Source organism: Malus domestica, chromosome 07 (genome assembly GCF_042453785.1).
Source record: "Malus domestica chromosome 07, GDT2T_hap1".
Taxonomy (NCBI): domain Eukaryota; kingdom Viridiplantae; phylum Streptophyta; class Magnoliopsida; order Rosales; family Rosaceae; genus Malus; species Malus domestica.
The window spans coordinates 19,628,880-19,653,826 of NC_091667.1; the positions used below are offsets into that span (position 1 = coordinate 19,628,880).

The 24,947-nt window shown below is 37.7% G+C and overlaps 3 protein-coding genes across 4 annotated transcripts; 1 reads left to right on the forward strand and 2 right to left on the reverse strand.

The window, feature by feature from the left end:
• Positions 1 to 3,047: 3,047 nt before the first annotated feature.
• LOC103439220 (uncharacterized) lies at positions 3,048 to 9,507 on the forward strand. Of its 2 annotated transcripts, none has more exons than XM_070824737.1 (14): positions 3,048 to 3,518; positions 3,949 to 4,007; positions 4,253 to 4,358; positions 4,857 to 4,966; positions 5,139 to 5,207; positions 5,520 to 6,131; positions 6,357 to 6,892; positions 7,070 to 7,134; positions 7,612 to 7,691; positions 7,917 to 8,021; positions 8,300 to 8,439; positions 8,518 to 8,646; positions 8,857 to 9,009; positions 9,114 to 9,507. In XM_070824737.1, the coding sequence occupies exons 1-14, from the start codon at positions 3,335 to 3,337 to the stop codon at positions 9,259 to 9,261; spliced, it is 2,496 nt and encodes an 831-aa protein (XP_070680838.1). In that variant the 5' UTR covers positions 3,048 to 3,334; the 3' UTR covers positions 9,262 to 9,507. The 2 variants fall into 2 exon arrangements, with proteins under 2 accessions (XP_070680838.1, XP_008375986.3); XM_008377764.4 differs by having other exon boundaries at positions 3,217 to 3,518; positions 4,854 to 4,966.
• Positions 9,508 to 10,031: 524 nt separating this feature from the next.
• LOC103439219 (calmodulin-binding receptor-like cytoplasmic kinase 2) lies at positions 10,032 to 13,002 on the reverse strand. The gene is made up of 6 exons (XM_008377763.4): positions 12,626 to 13,002; positions 11,653 to 11,897; positions 11,371 to 11,539; positions 11,131 to 11,220; positions 10,746 to 11,047; positions 10,032 to 10,660 (listed from the first exon to the last, which is right to left on the reverse strand). The coding sequence occupies exons 1-6, from the start codon at positions 12,873 to 12,875 to the stop codon at positions 10,412 to 10,414; spliced, it is 1,305 nt and encodes a 434-aa protein (XP_008375985.1). The 5' UTR covers positions 12,876 to 13,002; the 3' UTR covers positions 10,032 to 10,411.
• A 7,400-nt stretch (positions 13,003 to 20,402) lies between these two features.
• Positions 20,403 to 22,226, reverse strand: LOC139197743 (uncharacterized). Its single transcript, XM_070825695.1, has one exon. It carries the CDS (start codon positions 22,224 to 22,226, stop codon positions 20,403 to 20,405), a length of 1,824 nt encoding a protein of 607 aa, XP_070681796.1.
• Positions 22,227 to 24,947: the final 2,721 nt, after the last annotated feature.

Here is a 24,947-nt window from a genome sequence, read left to right on the forward strand (position 1 = left end):
TCATCGTATCGAATGAATTAAAGAAGATAAATGGACAAAAATTAACACGGAGTGTGTGAGCAGTGAAAAAGAGTGTAGTATGTAGATAGTACCATCCTAAAAAATAGAATGAGCTGAATTTTGATATATAAATAAAGAAGGGAGAAAGAGGGTGTAACATCCCACATCGCCTAGGGGAGTGATCCTTAAATGTATATTCTCATCCCTACCTAGCATAAGGCCTTTTGGAAGCTCACTGGCTTCGGGTTCCGTTGAAACTCCGAAGTTAAGTGAGTAGCGCGCGAGAGCACTTCTATGATGGGTGACCCACTGGGAAGTTGCTCGTGAGTTCCTAGAAACAAAATCGTGAGGGCGTGGTCGGGGCCCAAAGCAGACAATATCGTGCTACGACGGAGTCGAGCTCTGGATGCGGTGGGGGCCCAGGCTGAGATGTGACAAAAAGAATTTAGTCTATCATCCAAATCCTCCTCATTATGATTATATGTTTACTGTTTTTTAAATATTGAATTTTTTGGATGTATATAATTTGTGTATTCTTCTACTCCTATTTGTGCATTTTATCATTCTTTTATTATCCATACAAGTATAATTCCTTTTTAGGTGTAAACAAATACTTATTTACAAGATATATAATAAATTTACATAAATCCGCTTAGGCCCATTGGCGAAGCCAGGAATTGTTGAGGGGAGGGGCGAAATTTAAAAGGGTAAAATGTTCCAATAAAATGGGGACACCCATTTGAGGTCTAAGTCCAAGGTTTGCAAAAAGACTATGTGGACTACCCAGAATATTTGAAGAATGATTTGGACTAACCGAAATATTCAAAAGAGGACTTGGGATGACCGAAAGATTCGAAAGAGGATTTAAACTAATAGTATTATTTGAAGGAGAATTTAAGCATTGTTTCTTGTTGTAAAGTTCCATTACATAACTATATAATGAGCAAAATTCTAAATGATGCTAAGTGCTAGTTGGGCAGCTGACATGGCCTAACGCTTAGGCAAGGATTTTGGCAGCTAGATGTTTAAATAAATTTATTATAATATTGTATGGATAAGTGTCTATTTATTATATAGTATATAGTATAAAAAATAGGGAACTTTAACGAAAAGTACCCGGTACTGTTCACTTTAACGAAAAACCACATTTTTACACTAAAAAGTCAATCCTGGTACTATTCACTTTACCCTTTATTTTGTCCTTATCATTAAAACTCAAAGTTTTCAAACCCTTTTCATTAGTTTTCCTTAAAAAATATTGATTATAGAACATAATGTTTAAAAATATTTGATATATTTTCTTTATTACTTTGTTGAATTTGATGGTAAGAAATAAAAATTGAAATGATTACGAGTTTGTATTACTTTAAAAAAATACTTTTTTAAATTCGTGTGAATTTATAGTAAATTTTAAGATATGTAACGATGTCAAACACGTGGGTTAAAAACCTTAGGAAAGTGAGCAAATTAACAATTAAAAATTCTTTGGCTTGACTATTTTGAAAAAAAGAAGAAAAAGAAAGAGCATGTTCGTAGCCTGCGCTGCACAGCAGCATGGACTCCTCATGGATTTGTAGGTTTTCCGACCACCTAGAAGGGCGGCAACATAGCAAATCAATACTTCTGGGCTTGTTTTCTGGTGAGGGGAGGGGCGGTCGCCCCTCTCTGCCTCTTAGTAGCTTCGCCACTGCTTAAGTGCTAGATCCCTGCCTATCGTCTGATTAACGTCTAATGATTTTTAGAACCTTGATTAAAATAGTTAATTCCAAACCTAAACGTGAAAGTCAAAAACAAAGAGACCGTCTATAAAAAAAAAGGAAAACTAATGAAAAGGGCTTGAAAACTTTGAGTTTTAATGATAAGAACAAAATAAAGGGTAAAGTGAATAGTACCAGAATTGACTTTTTAGTATAAAAATGTGGTTTTTCGTTAAAGTGAACAGTACCGGATGCTTTTCGTTAAAGTTCCCTAAAAAAAATGAATGTTTGAAACCGACACAAGAGATAAACAATAAGCATTGCATCATGGCCCACTAATCACAAAAATTCATGCATACAAGCATCATCACTACCCATAAGCCCTACCATTTATTATATCTTAATCCAAAAATTCGTACCATTTATATCGAGCTTCTAGATGCATTCCATGTGGTGGCTACTTATTCATCCAACGGTTGAAATTAATTGTACGGCCATCCTCTTTTTTTTTTGGTCGAAAACAGCCATCCTCTTTATTTTGATGATCTTGTATTCTTGTGATTTTGACGTGCATCTTCTTTATGTAGTAAACTTAAAAGAAGATATTTCTGATTATTTTCCAAAATAAGAAAGAAAATATCTCTGATTGTTTACTGAAATTAAAAGAAAATATTTGTGATTACAAACCAAAATTGGCGCAAATTGTCCTCGACTACAATGGTAAAGAAGAGTGTTGTTCTTACACTAAAGTATGGTTTCAAATCATGTCAGTTCTCTAATTTAAAAAAAAAAAAAAATTTGCCCATAATCTCTATTTTATGTTTTAACACGTATTTCAATTCCAGTTTTATCAGGAATTTTCTTCCCAATCATGAATATATATGATTATTGAAAATAACATAAAATTGGAAACATCCTAAAGTAGCCAAGCAGTGGTTAGTTAGTATTATTTTTAAAATATATTATTATTTTGTTTTTCCTAATAAAAAATAAAAAATGCCAATTGTCACGCGTACACGTGTGTCAAGAGGTTAGTATATTATAAAGTTATTGCTTTATAAACCATTATTTGTGTCACCAAATTTATCCTAATATATTTTTTGTTTGTCTAACTCACTTATCACTTATATTTTGTATTTATTTTTGAAACTTTTAATTTTATGTAACGATATATTTATACTATGTTTGGAGGACTAGACCTGTAACTTAACAACTCTCCCAACTTATCTTAATATATTTTTTGTTTGTCTAACTCACTTATCACTTTCAATTTTTTTTTTATTATTTTTGATGAAACTATTAATTTTATGTAACGATATATTTATAGTACGTTTGGAGGACTAGTCTTGTAACTTAACAACTCTCCCAACCTAGACTTCTTATTATGATTTGTTATTGATTAGTTTCCGTCGCTTCTCCTTTCTCCAAAGGGTGTGTATGCAGCAGCCTTCATTCACCGTCCTAGGTTAAATAAATAAATAATAAAAGGTTCATAAAAATAAAAATAAAAATAAAAAACAGCCGGTAGCCATGGATGACTTGTGCAAGTCAAAGGCGCGACTCAAAGAAATTCTCCGATTTACCATTTAAATAATTCTGATTAGTCTAATCTTTTGTTCCAAGAATCAGAAGCTCCCATGGCTTCGAATTCGATTCTTTGTTCCTCTTCCCATTTAAATCTCAGTCTTTTCGTTCTCTTTTTCTGCTTATTCGTCCACTGCTATTCGTACGGCGAACTGGGTCCTTACACCAGCTTCACTGTCTCCAGCTTCAGCTACCCACCGACCACAATCGGACCCTCTGGATTTCGATACATTAGAGGTGAATGATTAGCTTTTTGATAACCCTTCTAAGCATTTGATTGATTTGTTCTCTTTTTCTATGGGTTTGAGAGGTTTATGGGGGTGTAGTATTTGATGGGGTCGTGGTCAAAAAGTTGGATTTTCTTGTTTCGTTTTGTACTAGTTGTTGGAAATTTGTGAATTACATCGACTAAGGTTTTCTTGTTGTTGAATTATGCTATATTTTGGTCTGAAAGTTGTTAGCTTTAGATGTGATCATGTTTGAAAGTTGTTGACTTGGGATTAGTTGAATCACAAGCAAGTGGATTTTCAGTATTTTGTATTTTATTTCGATTATCGTGTGATGAGTGATTTGTTTAAGATTGTAATTTTAATTTGTATTCAGAATTATATATAAAATGTTTAGTTGTGCAATTCCTAACTGGTTTTGGTGTTTTGCCTTGGTCTAGTTGAAATGCCACCATGGTTCTCGTCAATGTCGATAGCAATGATTTCGAATGTGGAACTTGTAAGTATGCTTATCAGGGCTCAAATTTTCCACCTTTTCTTTTGTCAACAATGTCTTAGTAATTTGAGATGGAAACTGGAAAGGTATACTGTGTACTTGCCTGGGAGCTGATTCCCAAATGAAAGTTGTTTTCTGGATTCACGATTGGCATTCCTTTCCATAAGAAACAAGCCTGTAAATTGAATCTGTACTTGAATATAGTATGATTACTCTGCATTCTTGCTAATGATTCAAACTATTCTCAGGCTGCTGGAGACATAGAAAAGGTTCCAAAAATTAAGTTACCGTTGATTTGCTTCCGAGCTGGTAGCCTCCCACTGCCGGATGTTAACACTTCTCTAGTGGATTCAGGTATATGTCACCGAGCTTTAGATGATTTGACTAAATTGAAGTGTCAGTAAAACAATGTTACTCTGTAGTCTTTAGCCACATGTGTACTTCTTTGTGTTTCTGCTCTATCTGATGTTTTGTCCTCCGTAGTTTTACGTTTCTGATCAACATGCATGCCAAAAGTATTCCACAAGAGTTTAACTTGACTGATACCTTAGGAGAGTCAGGACTGCCGAGTCTGCCTTGATTAGTTTCCTTCTCTTCGAATTAGCGTTAAGAATCCCCAAGAAATCTGCTTGCTGAGCCATTTTGTCAAAAGTGTTTCTCAACTATTACTTAACATGAATTTATCCTTGTGTCTGGTTAATCAAGGACAAGTACAACTGGTATACTCAAGCAATTTGTGTCATTTTTTTTCCGTAGACACATTTAGATCATCAGGTGCCATGTTTTATCGTACTTTGAATTCTATTTGAACAATGATTGAACATAGCATTGAATGAATTTACTGATTAGCAGTTCTAGCTCCCCTCTACAATGGTTCCTATAAGGGAATACAAGCTCTTCAGAGTTCAGAGCAGTGCTATCCTATGCAAAAGAATTTTACAATCAAGTTGACAAATGAGCAGGTCTATCATCAAACCTTTTACTTATTTTTGTACAATTTTGGAGAGGGAAAGTTTGCTCGAACATTAACTAGTTCGTTTGCGAATCTTTTCTTGTTTTTTCCAAAAGAAAAATTTATTTTTGTATATACCAAAGAAAAGTTTATATACTGTGTCTTACGAAACTGTAGTTCAGATTTCTCCAGGAGTTTGGTATTTTGGTCTTTTCAATGGAATTGGACCTACAAGGACACAATCAAAGATGGTATGTTCTATTATCCTTTAGATTTAATAGTTCTTGTGTTGATTTGCTCTGCTGTTTGGGAATGCTGTTAGTCATGCACCTGAAACCATTAGTTCCCTGTTTACTGTATGCGATGAAGTTTTGTTGTTCAGATCTCACATCAAAACAAATATAGAGAAAGAAAAATGCGTGGTATTTGGAGATGAAAAAGGCTTTGTAGTTTTGTCTCATTTTTTTCTTTTCCATCGAAGGCTCTTAATGCACTAATAATGGATGGTATTGAAGTTTATGTTCATTGAATTCTTAATTGAGCCTACTACGCTAACATTGCAGATTAATCGCTCACCATCATACACCTTCAGTGCCAATATCACTGTGGAAGGATGTACGACCCTAACCATGTGGGGCCCAGACTGCAATCAGACAATTAACCCACTTTCTTGTGCTCTATCTAACAGTTACAGTGCTGCAGACAATTCTTCAGAAGCTGTTTTGTATAACCAAACACTTGAATATGTAATTTCATGCAAAAACAATTTTGGCACTTGTCATGGAGATGGCGAGCCCACATTCTACTCTTTGGATGTAGTGGGAGTATCACAAGAGTTGAAAATTTTGGCAAAGGATGTTTGGTTAAATGTAACGTTTTCAAATAACACCAAGAATGTTAGTGATGTTAATTTAATGTGTTATGCACGGCAAGGTGCAATACCTTCAGAAACTGTGCATGACTATTCCAGTAATATAAACAAATCCCCGTTGGTCATTCAATTTCCAAAGGTCGGTAGCTGGTATATTACTATTTTACCTCTCAACGTTTCAAAGGAGCTTGGAGGGAGTCTGGATACTGACACAAAAGTTTGTTATTCCCTGGAATCAAAACTGTTTGAATGTCCGGAGGGCAAGGCCGGAGCAAATTGTACAAGGGAAATATACACCCTTCAGGTGGGCTTGCTGATAAATATGTTTCTGCTTCTGTGAAAGTTCATGAATTTTTTAATTTCTTCTAAGTGGTAGATTATTTGTTTGATTTCCACATTGATATTGTTAATACCATGTTGCAATATTAGATGACTGTACATTTTCTGTGTATTTAATTTAATTTTTTATGCTTCAAGAAACTTATTGGCAGGAATGATTTATTGACAAGCTGAGAATGGTTGTCTGCAGACATCACTGAGGAAAGGTTCAAGCTACTTTGAATACTACTATTTACCCGTCAGTGAAAAAGTGTCTCCTGATTCGGCCAATTTTCCTCTTGATCCTCTTTCAACCAACTCCTCGCATGGTGGACAACCAGAAGAGGCATGGACTTACTTTGTCATGGACATTCCGCGTGGAGCAGCTGGAGGAAACATGCACATTCGATTAAACTCAGATGAAAAGGTTAACTATGAAGTATATGCTAGATACGGTGGATTACCATCTCTTGCTAGCTGGGACTATTTTTATTCAAACAGGACAAGCAGTAGTGATAGCTCCATGTTTTTTAACTTATATAATTCAAGTGAAGACAAGGTCGATTTTTACATTTTGTACGTTAGAGAAGGGACTTGGAGCTTTGGTCTAAAGCATCTCAACACCACCAGTGATGCTTTGAAAGTTCCGACTAGCATGTCTGTTTCACTTGAAAGATGCCCGAGAAGGTGCTCTTCACATGGAAAATGCGAAACTGCATTGGATGCCAGTGGATTGACATCATACAGGTTTATTTTTAATCCTTCACTTTATGGTTTTTTATCTATTGTGTTCTTCAGTTTCCTTTTTCGGAACACCTATGTTTTAAATTTCTTGATTAGGAAGATAGCTGACACCTTAATTTTTAATCTTTCCATAGTAATTGCGAACAGTATAGTTTTCTAATATTAATTTTTTTTTGTCAGCTTCTGCTCATGTGATCGAAACCATGGAGGCTTTGACTGTAGTATTCAACTTGTAACACCTCATGGTATGTGTTATTTCAGCAGTGAACTTATACAAAATTGTTGTCTATGCCGTTGGCCTTTTTTAACTTTTTCTGCACATAGTTCGAAACATGCTAATGTAGTCTGTTTTTCATTGAATGAGGTTCGTTTGTCCTGCAGCCGGTAATATGAATTTTCCTCCAGGAAGCAAATTGAAATAGAAAGTGTTAAGACAAAATGTGCAAAAATAGAGCCCTGCTATTTTGGAGGAATAAAATGTAGATGATCAAATTGCCAAAAATTTATATCATTCAGCGAAAAAGATGTTTTGGAAAACAATATAGACTTGTCCAACTATATACTGTATCTACTTAGTTTGGCTGACATAGGCCCTGAATCTGATGTAGTTAGTTTGAAGTGGTTTTCTACAAAGTTATTATTTACGTTGCAAACTACCTGAGATTGATATTGTGCTCTACAATTGTTCTCTTACTTATTTCCCTGCCTGAAAATTGTCGTAGGGCATGTATGGCAATCCATTTTTCTTATTGCGTCAAATGCTGCAGCAGCACTTCCTGCATTTTGGGCCCTTCGACAGAAGGTAATACTTTAACTTTGATTCACAATAACCAGACTTCTTCAAACATAATGTAATAATATATTACTAGTTGAAGTTTGCGACAGTACTCTCCATAAGATTATCCTAAGTGGACACTGAACTGGTGCCATATTGGTTTGACTCAATTCTGAAATTTAGACGATTTTCATTATCCAACCGGAAGCCTTTTTTTGCTTTTAACAAGTAGACCATGATTTCTATTTGCAGGCATTGGCAGAGTGGGTGATATTTACATCTAGTGGAATTGCAAGCGGAATATATCATGCATGTGATGTGGGAACCTGGTGTCCTCTGGGCTTTGGTGTCTTACAGGTACACTTCTTTCTCTATTTTCCTTCTTAAAGAAATAACTATTGATCGAACCTTTTGTTTTTAATGAGATAGAAAGATAATATTTCTCTCAAAGATTTGGTGTTACAAACTTATGAAGACACTTGTAAAAATAATAAACAATGAGAACGGGATACACAAGTAATGGCAAAAGACTGGACGCATTTGAAGTTGACAAATCCGTTCTGGTATCGTGTAATTAAGCAGTTATATACATTGCATTAAATCTGTGCGATTAATTAGTTATTTGGAAATTTCAGTTCATGGACTTCTGGCTCTCTTTCATGGCCGTAGTGAGCACATTTGTGTACCTAGGCACATTTGAGGACGATCTTAAGAGAGCAGTACACACAGCTGTTGCAATCCTTACTGCCCTTATGGCTTATACTAAGGCCACAAGGTATAGTTACCGTGCATTTTAAATCTGGACCGGTTTTTAGTAATTCCATTATGCATCTAACCATGCTGAACTTTGCAGGCCGGCCAATATTATTCTTGTAATGGTAATTGGCTCCGCGGCTCTTCTTATTGGGTGGCTGATAGAATTGTCAACCAAGTTTAGGTCATTTTCCTTTTCGACCGGATTCTCCTTAAATATGATTGAGAGGTGGGTATCCTTGGAACGCTACGATGTTATTTTAAATTAGCATGGGCTGGGCAGGCATCTACAATTTGCACAAACCCTATATGAGCATAATAGCCCTAGTAGATAAGTTGATGGTAGCCCGTTAACTTTTGCAGTGACATTTTTATGGTGGAGTTGTATTTATGCTTATCCATTCCATTCCCTTTTCTAAAATACAAACGGATTACGCAGGTTGCAAGCTGTTAGGGGATGGCTCAAGAACCTCATTAAGACAATTATTAAAAGATTTCGCTGGGGTTTTGTACTGGCAGGTTTAGTTGCATTAGCCATTGCAGCAAGTAGCTGGGTACTGGAGACCAGTGAAAGCTACTGGATTTGGCACAGGTATAGTTATATAATGAAAATCTCTCTCTCTTCTGTCTGTCTGTCTGTCTCTCTCTCTCTCTCTCTCTCTCTCTCTCATGAATGGTGCATAAAATGATTTGCAGCATTTGGCACATAACAATATATACATCTTCCTTCTTCTTCCTATGCTCGAAAGCAAGTCCTGCAACTACGGTAGATACTGAGAATCAAATACCACAGAATGGAGCCTATGAATTGACTCGACAAGATTCATTTTCAAGAGGCCAATAACGAGAAGAGTAGTACGGGAAATTTTGCAGAGGTAAGGTTATAGAAAAAAGAAATAACTTTTTTTTTTTTTACTGCCAAGGTAAAATGTTTTGGGAGATGGAAGGTTTGTGAATATTTACTATATAGGTAGGCAGTATATTGAGTTTGAGAAATATGAGAGAGTTATTGAAGGGCCTCGGTGGAAAATTAAAGACGATGTTTAGTTTGGTCATTGAAAGTGTAAATGGTAATATTATTTTCATGTGAGTCTTTTGATTTGGCTCCTACTTTTTGTTTATGTTTATATCTTCCTGGAACTCTTACCATTGTCGCCAAATGGTGACCGGCCCCAACTTATCAACCGAACTCGCTACAAACATGTATCTGTCATTTCTAATCAAGTAGAGACTGAGTGCCGCTAAATCAGCTAGTCATCTCATCCACCCTTAGTTATTATAATCCCAATACGCTCATATATTTGATAAAAGATCAGAATACATGCATATCGAATTCGATGGCTTAAAATACAAGTTGCCTTTAAGGTCTGGTTTGGTGCTGAGGTGATTCTGAAAAAAATTGGTATAAAAAAAAGCTGGAAGCTATTTTTGTGTTTGGTAAACATTCAGCTTCAATTTTTTTCCATAGTTTTGGATGAAAAAAAGCCAAAAACAAGAAGCTGCAAAACCCAGCTTTGAAAAACCGACTTTTTTTCACATCTGTTTTACATAAAAGTTTACCAAACACTACAATACTGTTTTTTTTTTTTTTTTCAAAAGCACTTTTACAAAAAGTTTACCAAATACTCTGCTGCTTTATTTCACAGTTGCTTATTCTCATAGCACAGCAAAAACAGTTTTTTTTCAAAGCACAGCAATACCAAACCAGCCCTAAATGTACAAGATCCTCCAACAACAATAAACAACTCAATAAAACTTTCAAGTAACCAAAATACACTCAAAATCAAGGTGTCCTATACACAATCCGATCTGCAGAATCATTCTTCAAGAATTACTCGATTTGCTACTCAAATTGCTCAAGCACATTTACTGCGTAGTTCTTTTTTACCAAAACGCAACCACTCTTCATGTTCCATCTCCGGTAAAACCATATAATCATTACATTCCGTTTTCTGGGAGCACCAAGACTCATTGTTTTGTCACTCTTCTCATGTTCAGGTACTCATCTGTGAACGGCTAGAAAATGAACGGAAGTCTGGAGCTAATACCTCTTTGTAATCCTTACGGATGCTCCAGAGGATCTCCGCGCACCTCCTCATGCTAGGCCGGTTCTGTCTGCGCGGAGCCAAGCATTGCAATGCTAGTTCAAGGATCTTTTCGATGGCTACATTATTTGCTGCTGTCTGTTCTAACCTCGGGTCCAAAATCGAAAGAGCATCTCCATCAGTAAACTTCTTCATAGCCTGCAAAACCAACCCCGAGTTATGTGTTACATTCCCACGTAAACCGAGTAATGTGATAAAAGAGCTGAAGAGGTGAAGTTCATACCCATTTTGCAGTTATTCGTTCCTTGATTTCCCGTTTAGGCTCAATTGGGCGCCTGCCTGTAACTAGCTCAACCAGTAGTACACCAAATGAAAAGACATCACTCTTCTCCGTGAGTTGATATGTTCTCAGGTACTCGGGGTCCAAGTAGCCAGCGGTTCCTTTAACTTGAGTGGAAACATGGGTTTCACCTGAATCGCTATCAGCAGCAAGCCTGGCAAAACCGAAGTCAGCTACCTTGGCCCTGAAGTTTTCGGTTAGGAGAATGTTGGAAGACTTGATGTCTCGATGAATAATTGGATGATCTGCCAAGGAAAGCCAAGCACGGTCCTGTTAGTTCCCCGACACAGATTCTACAACTCTAAGTGAACTAAAACAGGAGATTTACCCGTGTACATATGCAGATAGGTGACGGCATGAGCCACATCAATTGCAACGTCTAGCCGTGCCGCAAGGTCAAGAATCTGACCGTACAAACCTGCACTATGCATTGTATCACATTTTAGGCACTCAAGGTGATGCATTTATGAGCCAAGGTGCACCGATACACGCTCATTCGCGCGCACAGGCACACACGGCACACAGAAAGGAAGACAAAAAAAAAGAGAGTAACACAAATAGAACTTACATTCCAAATGTTGTCTGAGGGTTCCATTAGGAACATACTCGACAACAACAATCTTTTCGTCTTCATGCTCCAAATACCCGTAGAACTTGACCAAATTCAAATGCTCCACCTGCGCCAGCATTTGAATCTCGCTTTGGAACTCCACTCCCAAATGCTTGTCATATACACTCTGAAAACAAAAGTAACAACTCAGTTAAATCCGAAATCACACACCGGTTTTAGCCATATAACGGTCATAGAAACATGAGAAATTGAATATAATGTTACAAACTTGTAGCCAACCTTTTTGGCACGTTTGATTGCAACAAGGGTCCCGTCTCCGAGTCTCCCCTTATAAACTGTCCCAAAACCGCCTTGTCCGATCTTGAAAGATGGAGAGAAGTTCTTTGTGGCCTTGTTTATTTCTTGCATGGTGAACTTTAGAATCCCGGGCTCACTTTCGTGCCTCGAGTTATTTGAGTTGAAGTAGATGCCTCGACTTGAACTGCGCCTTCTCTCGCTCCCATCTCTCGACGCATCCGAAAATACTACGAAAAACAACTTACTTGTTCAGCATACCTCATAAAACTCATTAAACAGCTAATTTGATTCAATTATTTGTCATGGCGTTGAGTTGTTTGTCTCTTCTTACAGATACGAAAGAGAAGAAAACAAATGGCAGCCTAATACTTTCTTCATTTTTTAATCAAAGCAGGCCAGTGGTTCTGAATTCTACTTAACTTCATTAATATAAAATTTGTCCACTCACTCTACTCATCCATTACATACGCTATACAAATATTATATAAAGATAAAAGAAAAAAGTGGTTAACCGGTCATTGTATTTCCATTAACAACTTTTCCCCTGCGGAAAAACTCGGAAAAATAATCCATAACCCTGGGTTGCGAATGAAGGGAAAGCAGCTGATCAGGAATTTAACAGAACGGAATGGAGGAATTGGTCTTTCTGGGATCACTTTTGTAACGGCTAAAAGTGTTTTCTGACAAGCAAAATCAACTCTTAACGATGTCTAGTAGAAAATCTTAAAAGCGCTTCTGGATCCTTAAAACGCTTAGGTGCCAAAGCATGTTCATAGCAAAAGAAGTATAAGTCATTTGAGCTCAAGTACTTTCTACAAAAGCAATTCAAAAAGGTGCCCTCAGCCTCACAATGATCTTATTGAAAAGACTTGAAATTTCTAAAATTCCATCTCTACCAAAAATCTACATTTTTTACCAGTCCCAGTTCAGATTCCTCAAAACAAAAAGGACTTACCGGAGGGAGCTTTGAACTCTTCAGAATCACCGAAGCTTACGGAGCTCTTCGTCTCCGGCGGGGTGAAGCACGAGGTGAAGGCCCCAGCGACGGAGCGGGCGGCGACGGAGACCACGCTCCGTCCGGAGCTGGACTTTTGACCGGTTGAGGATAGGGAGTAGGGCGAGCTCGGAGAGTAGGGGATCCGGTCCGGCGTGCTCCGCGGGTCAGAGGTAGGATTCCGGCGTCCGTACGATGGGGTTCGCCTCATTTCAGAGAGAGAGAGAGAGCGAGAGAGATAGGACGTAGACGTAAAAATGGCGGGTGGTTGTAAGCCGTGTGAAGTTGAGAGAGAGAGAAGACTTCTATTTTTCAAAAGGTGAGGGAGGCTAACGTGCGCCGTTGACGTCAAGCGTGTTAAAGAGTAGGACCATGTGCAAAATAATTGGATTTCATTTTCAACCGTAAGATTTTCAATTTAATTCCCCCATTAAACATCCAAACATTATATTCTTATAATTTATTTATACAATTTCTCTAATAGAGATGATACTCATATGCATCGACAAATTACATCTTTATTAGAAAAATAATACAAATAATAATACAATTAAATAGTAATTATGAGACTCACATAAGTCATAAGTCGTGTGAAAAATTAATTAAAAACAATATTAAGGTCTTTGAACTTTAAAAGTTAAACTGCTATTTTATAAAAAGTTTATTCTGTGGCGCTTATTTTTAGTCTACAAGACACGGATTGATGCCAAGTGGCTTTCATATCTCTGAATCCGAAGAGTTAGGGACTTTTTTTATAAAAGAAATTTCTATTTGTTGATTATATACATCTCTTGACCCATCTAGCATTATTTTGGCATATATATCAAGCGGAAAATGAGCGTATCGAGCAACAAGTGTTACGTTAAACAACAAATATTATCATGATTGTTTAATTGACAAAAGAACCAGTTATATAAAGATTTGTAACTTTATTGATACACTATTAAATTACGACAATAAGAAAACCTATCACCAACTCCATACCGGAAACATAGCAGTGAAATTAACATTGTATTTTGAGTTCTCCTATTAATATCCATTTCTTAATCACTAGATATTAAATAACTTTTTGTTAATTTTATTTTTTGTGGCTTCAATTCGAAGAAGTGATTGTAAAAATATTTGATTGGACCACCGACAGCTTTCTTGTTGTTGATAGCTCAGACATGCCTGTCTCCAACTCTTTACCATGACTAAGTAAAAGGCATAATTTGTGCACACCTCCTGCCAAACAAAATTGCAAACCATATTTGACGTGATGACCTTTCTAGTCACATCCATAATTAAGGGTGAATCGGTATGGGATCTCAAATTGAAAATGAGATTTCAAAGTCCAAAGAGAAAATGTTCAGGCAGAAATTTGAATACCAATCCCGAATCAAATTTTGGTATTCTCAAAATATTTACGGTATTTCGGGATGGATCTGGACTAGATTTTGGTTTTGGGCTGAAATTTAAGATTTTTCAGTTGTGGGCTAAAATTTGGGTTTTGCCTTGAAATTTTGTTACCCAATTTCACATCAATTGAAATTTAGATTTTTAATATCATACCAATTCATTCATACCAAGTCAAATTGATGTTCCAAAGTCCCAAACTACTTAATTTCATACTTCTATTTCTAATATAGTCTACTATCAAACTACTTAAATTCAACATTTAACATGCATGCTACCAAAATAAATAAATAAATAAAATATATTTTTGGTTCGGTTTCGGTTTGGGATTCCCGAAACCTTAAGTATGTAATCCCGATTCCCAGACCAAAAGATTTGGGATTGGTTCAGTATGGAGTCAAGAAAATATTGGTATTATCGGTGTGGAAATTTTTCGGTATAGAATTAGAATTTTTTTTGTTTGATTTGTGATTTTCGGAAAAATTTTCCAGCCCTTTCCATAATACGCAAGATTAGCAAATAATGTTGCAATTTTGTGAAGACCTCCCACCAAACAATGTTGCAATTTAATTTTATATATTCTTTTCTGTTACGTTTGGATGGCATTGAACCTCAGACTTTCCTCGTCCAGACCAATTACGACGGAAGGAATTTTAGTTCATCTGTATAAAACATACGAATTCAGAAACTTACTCTACAATCCACAAAGATCAATTTACTAACACTTTGATTAGAAGTTAATCAACTTTGACACAACTCTGCAATCTGCAGTTTGTTGAATATTGCCACAATTTCAAGGAACCTCTCCCAATCAACATGTCTTATATTAGCAACAATGAAGGGGATTTTTCACTCGATGGATGAAATCGTGTGACTCAACAACAAATAGACAGAAATGATAGAATTTTCTATTGCTTCGATTACATGAATACTTCCTGTAATTTACTCAGATTTTGAATTTCGTCCTTGTAATTTTAATCTTTGCAATTTGGGTTTTTTTTTTTTTTTTTTTTCAAACAACATGAACTGACTTGAAAACAACATGAACCACCAGGGAGAAAATGCAATGCAGTAAAAAAAAATGTTGAAACGAAAGTGAAAATTCGAATAAACTATAGGAACCATTAGTAAAAATTGGCTTTTGAATTTTGATTGGTCTGGTGGGTACTGGATTTGAGATTGTTTAGTTCTCAATTAAGTTTGGCTTTCCTTGATCCAAAATGTAAACATTAATCCTCTATCACACCAAGCTCAAAGTCAGGTTAAGATAGTAATAGGAGGGTGCTGTGAAGATACAAAGATATGAAGACTCAAGCTTTCTCTCCCATGGATACAGGTTTGGTTCATGCATGGCGTAACAAACTGCATTTACGTTTCTTTAATAGAACCCCTTGTTCTAACCTTACACTTGTACAGTAATATTCCTCTCAATATCATTTAACAACTTCTTTTACAAGATATCCCCCGCATTTGCACAAGTGTTCAGTATTTATACCAAACTGCAAGCTAAGGCAGTTACAAGATATTTCTCAAATCTTATCCCCAACTAACCCCTTATTATTAGTACTAACAATCACAAATAGGATACTTAGCATTAACAACCAACAAATACTAACAGCATCCTATCATTACCCCACCCTAAAAAATGAACCTTGTCCTCAAGGTTGGAATGCAGGAAACCTGTCGACAAATTATGCATAATTTTCCCATGTCGCCTCCTCCTTAGAGCGATGTGTCCATTGCACCAACACCTCTGTCGTAGATGAATTGCCATGGCCTGTTAACCTCCTCCGCAGTATTGCCAATGGATAATCCTCCAAGAGGCCATCCTCGGTAGCTACCGATAAAGGAATTGCAGGGATGATATCAAAGCCCAATTGTTTCTTCAAGCAAGAAACATGAAAAACGGGATGAAGTTTGGATGTGGTAGGTAATTCAATTTTATAAGCCACCTGACCAATCTTCTGCAACACCTTAAATGGACCATAAAACCGTGGCTGAAGCTTATGAAAGGGATGTTTAGCGATAGATTGAAGTTGATATGGTGCCAATCGCAGAAAAATCATATCCCCAACTTCAAAAGATCGTTCACTTCGATGTTTATCAGCCTGCTGTTTCATCCGTACTTGAGCCGAGACAAGATTAGTCTTGAGTTGAGACAAAATTCGTCCCCTTTCTTGTAGGCTTTTATCAACCAAATCTACTTTAGTTGCTCATGATTCATAAGTAGGCAAAGCAGGAGGTGGTTGGCCATATACAACCTCAAAAGGTGTCGGTTTTGATGAAGTATGGAAAGTAGTATTGTAGTGCCATTCTGCCCAAGGAAGCCAATGAACCCACTTTTTTGGTTGATGACTGCAAAAGCATCTTAAGTACGTTTTCAAACCCCGATTGGTAACCTCTGTTTGACCATCTGTTTGGGGATGGTAACTTGAACTGAGACACAATTTGGACCCTTGCAGTGCAAAAAATTCCTTCCAAAAAGAGCTCAAGAAAATAGGATCTCGATCACTTACTATTGTGGACGGCATTCCATGAAGTTTGAAGATATTATCAACAAACATTTGTGCAACTGAATGTGCAGAATATGGATGAGACAATGGCAGGAAATGAGCATATTTAGAAAGGGGATCAACGACCACAAAAATAATGGTTTTTCCTTTGTAAGGGGGAAGACCAACAATGAAGTCCATTACTATATCCGTCCACACAGTAGAGGGAATGGGGAGCGGATTAAGTAAACCAGGGGGAGCAAGAGTTTCAGACTTGTTTTGTTGACAGACCTGACAAGATGCCACCCATTGCATCACATCTGATTTCATGCCTTGCCAATAGAAGGACCTGGAAATCCTCTTATAAGTTTTAAGAAAACCAGAATGGCCTGCCATTGGAGTGCAATGATGCTCGTAAAAGATTTTTTCCCACCAACAACTTGATGGACTTAATACAATCCTGCCTTTATACTTAAGAAAACCATTATCAAAATGGTACTTAGTTGTGGAAGTGGAAGCACCATCAGGCGACAAGGATAAGTCTTTAATCTTGGCAGTAATCCAAGGGTCGTGTTCTCCATGCCTCCTTATATCATCCAACCAACCCAAGTATGGATACGAAATGGCAGACAACTTAACATCAGAATGCATTCGAGAAAGGGCATCAGCAGCAATATTATCATATCCTTGTTTATATTGTATCTCGTAATCGAATCCAAGAAGTTTAGAAATCCACTTCTGTTGGAAAGGGGTGTGAGCATGTGATAGGAGCATATTTATGCGCCTTAGTTAGCTAGTTCTTATGCATTTTCGTTATGTTTTCTTCGTTAGAGTAGTCTTTTGAGCTACTTTCATGTGTTTTCAGGTTCAAAGGGGCATAATACATAAAAGATGGCAAAATGGAGCATTTTAGAGCAAAAGTGAGCTTGGATTGAAAAGTACATGCTTGGAGCACAAGGAATGGACGAGTTTGAAGGTCATGGGAGCTTAAGAAATGAAGAAATGAAAGTGAAGAACAAAGAATTCAGAATTAGAAACCAAAGTTTCTAAAAGTTGGAAGTTTCTATTCTTGGAGGTTTCCATTTGTGAGAGTTTCTATTCTTGGCTTTGGGCTTCTAGATGACCCATCCTTACCTCTTGGACAAGGCCGCACCTTCCTAGCCCAATTCATCTTGGATCCTCACTTAATGCCGCACCTAAACCCTAGCCCATTGCCTAATCTGATCTCCCTAATCTTTGCCGCACCTAGGGTTCTAGAATACTTGATTTCCTTGACTTGCAAGGCATTCTAGAAGCCTTAACCCTAGCCCACTAAACCAGCCGAACCCTAGGCCTTTTCCCATACAAAATCTGATTGTTTTAACCTATTTTCTGTTGGATTTGGGTTTCTAGAAACCCTAATCTGATTGCTAGGGTTTTTAAGTGCCTATATATACTCCTTTAAAGCTTTTGGCCGAACCTACCACTCCCCATCTAATTCATTCACGCCAAAAACCATAGTTACATCCTTGCCGCAGCCTTTCACCCTAAAACCCCCATATTTCTGATTTCTACACCATTGCCGCACCATCCCCTTCCCCAAACCATTCCTACATCCTTCCATAACCATTCATCCACCTTGTGCAGCCACTAAAGGAGGAGAAAGAAGGAGTGTCGTGCAGTCCAAAGGAAGGAGAAACCTTGCACATGCAATCTGCCATTAGTGGAGTGTTTGGAGTTCTTTCTTTCTTTGTTTCTGTTTTCATGTTTAATTTAACTTGCCTTTCAATTATGTTAGACATGTGGAACTAATTTCTTTTTAGTTAGAGGTGAATTTGAAGCCATGGACATATGTTTTATATGATTTGATTTCTTCCAATTATGATTTCAGAAATTGTGAATGTGATTTACTTATCTATTGGATTGATAACTTGTTTATGTATGTGGGTTGAGGGTCGACACTTAATTTGCATGCCTAAACTTGATGCTAGGATATAAGAGAATTTCACCTAATCGTTATTAACTTATATTCATAAGTAGTGAAAGTCGATAGTCACGATTGCGTTAAGTAAATCCTAGGCAAGAGTAACATGCGTATCCCATAGTTATGAATGCCTCGTCAATGCTTATGATGTCCATTGAACTTAATGATCTTTGATATGTGTCTCTATCATGCGTATTCCATAGTTAGGGTCCTTGATAAGAATAATTTGGTTGTAATGCGTATTCCATTCAATTCAATGAATCTAGGGAAATCTGAGAATTAATTGGTGCAATCTAGTTAATTTGGGGCATTGTCATTCATGGTTTGTTGAAAGAGTAATTGGAGATTGAGTTGTATGCATATGTTCATGTGTGGATAAGGAACCCTCTAACTAGCTTCTCACCATTCTATTTAATCACAATCTGTTTTGCTTTACATTTGTTTTTAAAGTTTGAGTTTTAAAGTTTTAATTTCGTCAAAATCATTCCCCCATTTATTTTAAAGTGTTAGATTAGTTAGAAATCCATTTAGTTGTGTTTTTAAGTGTTTTGAGTCAAGTCATAGTCCAAATTCGTCCAAACTAGTGTTAGGTACTCAAAACTGCCCAGAAAGTGGTTTTAAGGCAGTTTTGAGCCTTTTAGTTGCTGTTTTGAGTTTTTAGTTTGTTTAGGTGTTTTAAACCCTAGTTTTGCATTAATTGAGTCTAGTTTAGTGTTCTACATTATATTTTTATGTTCTTGAGTCAGTTTTACATTGATTAGCATCCCTAGTTAATCCCCGGTTAGAACGATCCCTATTTGCTCATATACTACAATTGTCATCCATAGGGTTTAATTTGTGTGTCAAGTTAATTTTCACATCAGCACGATTCTGTAAAAAGAACTTCAAACTGTAGTGATCCGTTTTAATAATAAAATGCCTTCCTTGAATGTATGATTGCCACTTCTTGATTGCATGCACAATTGCCAACATTTCTCTTTCATAAATGGACATTGCTTGAGCTTTGAGACCTAATACTTTGCTTGTAAAAACAATTGGTTTACCCCATTGATGTAAAACGACACCAATTCCATTATTGGAAGCATCAGTTTCGATTGTAAATTCTTTGGAGAAATCTAGTAAAGCAAGAACTTGGGGAGACACCATAATATCTTTGAGGGCTTTGAAAGCCATAATAGCCTCATCAGTCCACTTGAATGCATCCTTTTTAGTGAGAACTGTTAGGGGTCCACAAATTTTCCCATAGTTCGGAATAAACTTTCGATAATACCCCGTGAGGGCAAGAAATCCCCTTAAATCCCTAATAGAGTGAGGAAGAGGTCAATCTTGTATAGATTTCAGTTTAGAGGGGTCTGCAGCCACTGCGTGCCTGGACACCACATGGCCTAAGTATTTAATTTGGGACTTGCCAAAATCACACTTGGTTTTCTTTACAAATAACTGATGGTCTTAGAGGACTGTGAAAACTAGAGACAAATGGTGAAGATGGGATTCCCAAGAGGCACTGTACACTAAGATATCATCGAAGAAAACCAAGACAAACTTCCTCAAGTAGGGTCTGAAAATCTCATTCATCAAACTTTGGAAAATAGTCGGGGCATTTGTAAGTCCAAATGGCATTACCAAATATTCATAGTGACCATCATGGGTGCGAAATGCTGTCTTCTCGATGTCATTAGGATGTACCCTGATCTGATGGTAACCGGCTTTCAAATCCAGCTTCGAGAAAAATTGAGCACAAAACAACTCATTCAACAATTCATCAATTAATGGTATCAGATACTTATCCTTGATTGTTAATAAATTAAGGGCTCGATAATCCATGCACATCCTCCAACTATTATCTTTCTTTTTAACTAGCAAAACAGGTGAAGAAAATGGGCTGTGGCTAACGCGGATAAAACCAGTCTAATAATTCCTGGACACATTTTTCAATTTCAGATTTTTGTAAATGACCATACCTATAAGGCCTTGCTCTTGGGGGCTTGCTGCCTTCCAAAAGAGGAATTCTATGGTCATGAGAGCGGGAAGGAGGTAGTGTGGTTGGTGCTTGGAATACAGAAGCAAATCGAGATAATAAGCCATCTAACTCGGTTTGTTGAAGAACAGTGAGATCCCCAACAATAGCAACCTGAGTCTCAGGTTCAATGAAGAAAAGAACTACACCAAAGGGACCTTGAGAAAGCAATTTCTCCACTTGAGAGGTTGAAATGGACGTTGGTGCAGAAGGTGGAGAACTAGAAAGACAATAGTGCTTCTTGCCCAATGTAAATTCCATTTTGAGTTTGTCAAAGTCCCAAAGAATAGGACCTAGAGTTCTTAACCACTGAGCTCCCAAAACTACATCACAACCACCCAATTGTAGTACATAGAAATTAGAAATATACTCATATTGTTGAATGTGCAACTTAATTTGAGAATAACAACCCTTACTGAAAATGGTGCCCCCATTTGCAATCATCACCTCAAAGGAATTTTTAGAGTCAACCTTCCACCCCAATTGTTTGGCAATAGACAACCTAATGAAGTTATGTGAGCTACCCGAATCCAACAAGACAATAACTGGGCAATTCTTGATTAATCCCGAGACATTCATGGTCTGAATATGTTGAGGAGCCGATGAGCCAAAAATTGCACAAGCCATAATTTCCACTTGTTGGTCATCATGTTCTTCACCATCGAAATCTTCAAACCTATCAGCAGAGACATCTAATAATAGTAACTGTTGAGTAGCACAAACATGCCTCCGAACCCATTTCTCTGGACAAGAATAACACAATCCTTTTTTCCTACTATCTTGAAGTTCTTCAAATGACATTTTTCTCGCATTACTAGCCCTAGATGTGCTAGAAGAAGAATATTTACCATATAACAGAGGCACATAGTTTGAGTTTGTAACATTACTGAAAGAAGAAGCAGAATTTCTGGAGAAATTTCGAACCTTGGTATCTGATAGTTTGATGTCAAATTGGAAAGCCAGAGCAATTGCTTCATGTACATTAGATGGGTGAAGCAATTTGACGTCATGATGTAACTCCGGTTTCAGACATCCAATGAAACAACCCCGTAGCATGACTGGACTGATCTCCGTAGTCCGATTTGCCAATCGACGAAACTCTGAGACGTACTTTTTAAGAGAACCCGACTGCTTCAATTGAACTAGGGCTTCGGTAAAATCTTCAAATTCAGAGGGTCCAAATTCTTTGCAAAAAACATAAACAAAATCTTTCCATGTTGGGTGGTTCTTGATGCAGTTCCGCCCTTGAAACCATTGTAAAGCTTCATTGTCCATATGGAAAGAAGCCATTCGTACCTTTTGTGCATCGTCAACCGAGAAATACTCAAAATAATGCTTTGCCCGATAAACCCATGCCAAGTGATCATCGCCGTTTGAGAATCGAGGGAACTCAAGCGTGATCAATGGCGGTCTGGATTGAAACGACGAATCTTGACGGGGAAAACACTGACCCATACAAGCAATTGGACCAGACAAGTTTTCTTCAGACCCACCCACTTGGTTCGTAGAATCACCATGGTCAGCATGAGCATGAAGAGGACAATCCGTGCCTGAAAAATGAAATTCCAAGGCTGAGAATCGAGACTCCATTGATGCGATTACAGTGGACATATTTTGCATCGTCGACTTGATCGATGCGACGAAAGATTGGATTTCCTGAACCGAACCTTCAAGAGCTATTACTCGTGTATCCATGGTGTTGGCATGCGTTGTTGCTCTCATCATACAAGAAGGGAAATGTGGAGGTTTGTTACTGGCTGATACCAATAATAGAACCCATTGTTCTAACCTTACACTTGTACAATAATATTCCTCTCAATATCATTCAACAACTTCTTTTACAAGATATCCCTCGCATTTGCACAAGTGTTTAGTATTTATACCGAACTACAAGCTAAGGCGGTTACAAGATATTTCCCAAATCTTATCCCCAACTAACCTCTTATTAGTAGTACTAACAATCACAGATAGGATACTTAGCATAACAACCAACAAATACTAACAACATCCTATCATTCTTACTCTCCTGGAACCATCCACTGGCTTCCCTAGAATTTTCTCTCCGGTGTGAGAGTGGTCTATTGTTGTTTTCTCATCCTTTTCCTATGGTAACCGAATTTTATCCCATTTGGTGGTTGCAGTGTCTGCTTTACTCCGTGTACTTTTAGGTGGCTTGGTGTTTTACTTATCCTTTTCTCTACATCCCGTTTCTCCCCCTTTTGCCTTTTTCCTCATCTTTCTTTCCTCTTTTTCTAATCTGTCCCATCTCCTTTTATATAGTCTTTTCCCTTGGGTTTGGTGGGAGGTATGGGTCAACATGACTCACAACCTCCAAGGGGTATCGGTGGGGAATTAATTAATATTCCCAACTACTACATAGGACAAAAAGTGCTTTTAACCGAGGGGCCTCTACTATCTATTCCTGATAGAATTCTTGTTTTTAAATCAATTCTATTTTCTCTTACCACTGCTTATTTGCTCCAACTTCAAGTGGAGGACAAACTGAAGATAGAGGACAGAGATTTTCTATTGGATTCCAGTACTGTTGTCAAAATCCACTCGTTTATGTGGTTTATGGCAACTGAACTTTGGTTGACAGGGCTTTGCAACACGATGGCACAAGAGGAGGTGGAAGATTTGGTGGTCCATCTGGAGGATTCTATAGAACATGGGATCCACCTTATTGGAGCTGTTCTGGTGGACAAAACATTGAATAAGCGGGGAATACGGAATGTTTTGAGGTTTTCTTCAAGGGAACTAGGAGATATCCAAATCAAGTGGGTAAGAGATAATACATTTATTATGACAGTTAGAGCAGTTCCACCATGGGCTATTGCCTGGTGGACTGGCGATGGAACAGGGCCAGAGAGCCCGAGCGACTTGGTCCAGCATGTGCTAGCGATGGAGCCTGAGCGAACCTGAGGGAGAGGCTAGGCACGAGTTGTCAGCCCGAGAGCCTGAAGGCAATGTGACGCAAGGCTGATGTTTACGATGAACTTAAAAAAAAACACAAAATAAAATTAAATAAACACACCAAATAAAAACAAACACACTAAATGAACTTAAGTATATTAAGCTTATTTCAATTCTCACTGGTGCTTTATCAAGTCAATTTGCCTGACATTGTGCATATATGGCCTTTGAAGTTCAGTATATTGTTGAATGAGCAATTCATTGTAACATTCATCCCTTTCTAATGACTCGTGTTGCACGGGTTCTTCGGTGGCGTCGTGAGCATAATATATTTATGTTCTAGAATTGTTCATCGTGTCTGGTTCATATTCATCAACGACATCATAATTGTACTCTAAATTAAACATTCTGGCAGTACCCCTGACAATTGCCTATCGAGCTTGGAGGATATTAAAACAACGCTCCACATCCTTCCTACACCCCTCTTGGCAACTTGCAAAGTGTTTTTCCTTTGCACTTCGCAGACATGGCACTGTTTTGGCAAACGGTGACCACATTGGGTAAATGCCGTCAGCTAGCTAGTATGGCTCATCGTACTTATGTCCGTTGACCCAATACGTGACTTTTGGTGCCTTTCCTTGCAAGACATCGTTGAACACTGGGGATTAGGCAGGGACATTGAGATCATTTTGAGTTCCCGAAACCCCAAAAAAGGAATGCCAAATTCATGTATCAAAAGATGCCATCGCCTCCAAAATGATACTTTTTGCTCATTTTCTGTCCCCATAAGCGCCTTGCCATGCACTTAGATAGTTTTTCCAGGTCCAGTGTATACAGTCAATGTTTCCAATCATCCCAAGAAAACCTCGCATCTCGGCCTTCTTCAGAAGCATTTGCAAGTCCATCTCAGTAGGTCTTTGGAGGTACTCTGTGGTGTAGATAGATTCGATTGCTCCGCAAAACCTCATTAGGGACTTAATAATGGTTAATTTCCTCATCTTCGCTATCTCATCCACTAGGTCTGCAGATACTTCATATGCAAGCATCTGCAAGGCAGCAGTAATGTTTTGCTCAGGAAGGAGACCTATAACACCAAAAGCATCATTCTTTTGCACAAAGCAAGAATCATGGTTGCAAACAACAATCATGATTTTGTTGAACAAATGTCATTCCATTCTAAAATGACGTCTAAAGTACGTATCAGGGAATGCACTGCTACGGACAAAATAATCATCCAAGAGATCTGTACCTCGTCGTTGCCAGCTTTTATCAAGGTTTGTGAAACGACTTGGCCTGCAGATCGGAGCTACAGCTTGGATGACTCGACGGGAATGTAAGGCTCTTGTCATTCTTGCTTTGTCATCTCTCCTTCTACGCTTCTCATCATCTTCCATCTCATTTTGGGCCACCTGGAGATTGAACATTCCTTCTGATTGGTTAAGCAATTCTTCCTCTTGCTGATCGATTTCCCACATCATCCTTAAAGAAGAAGACATTGTAAGA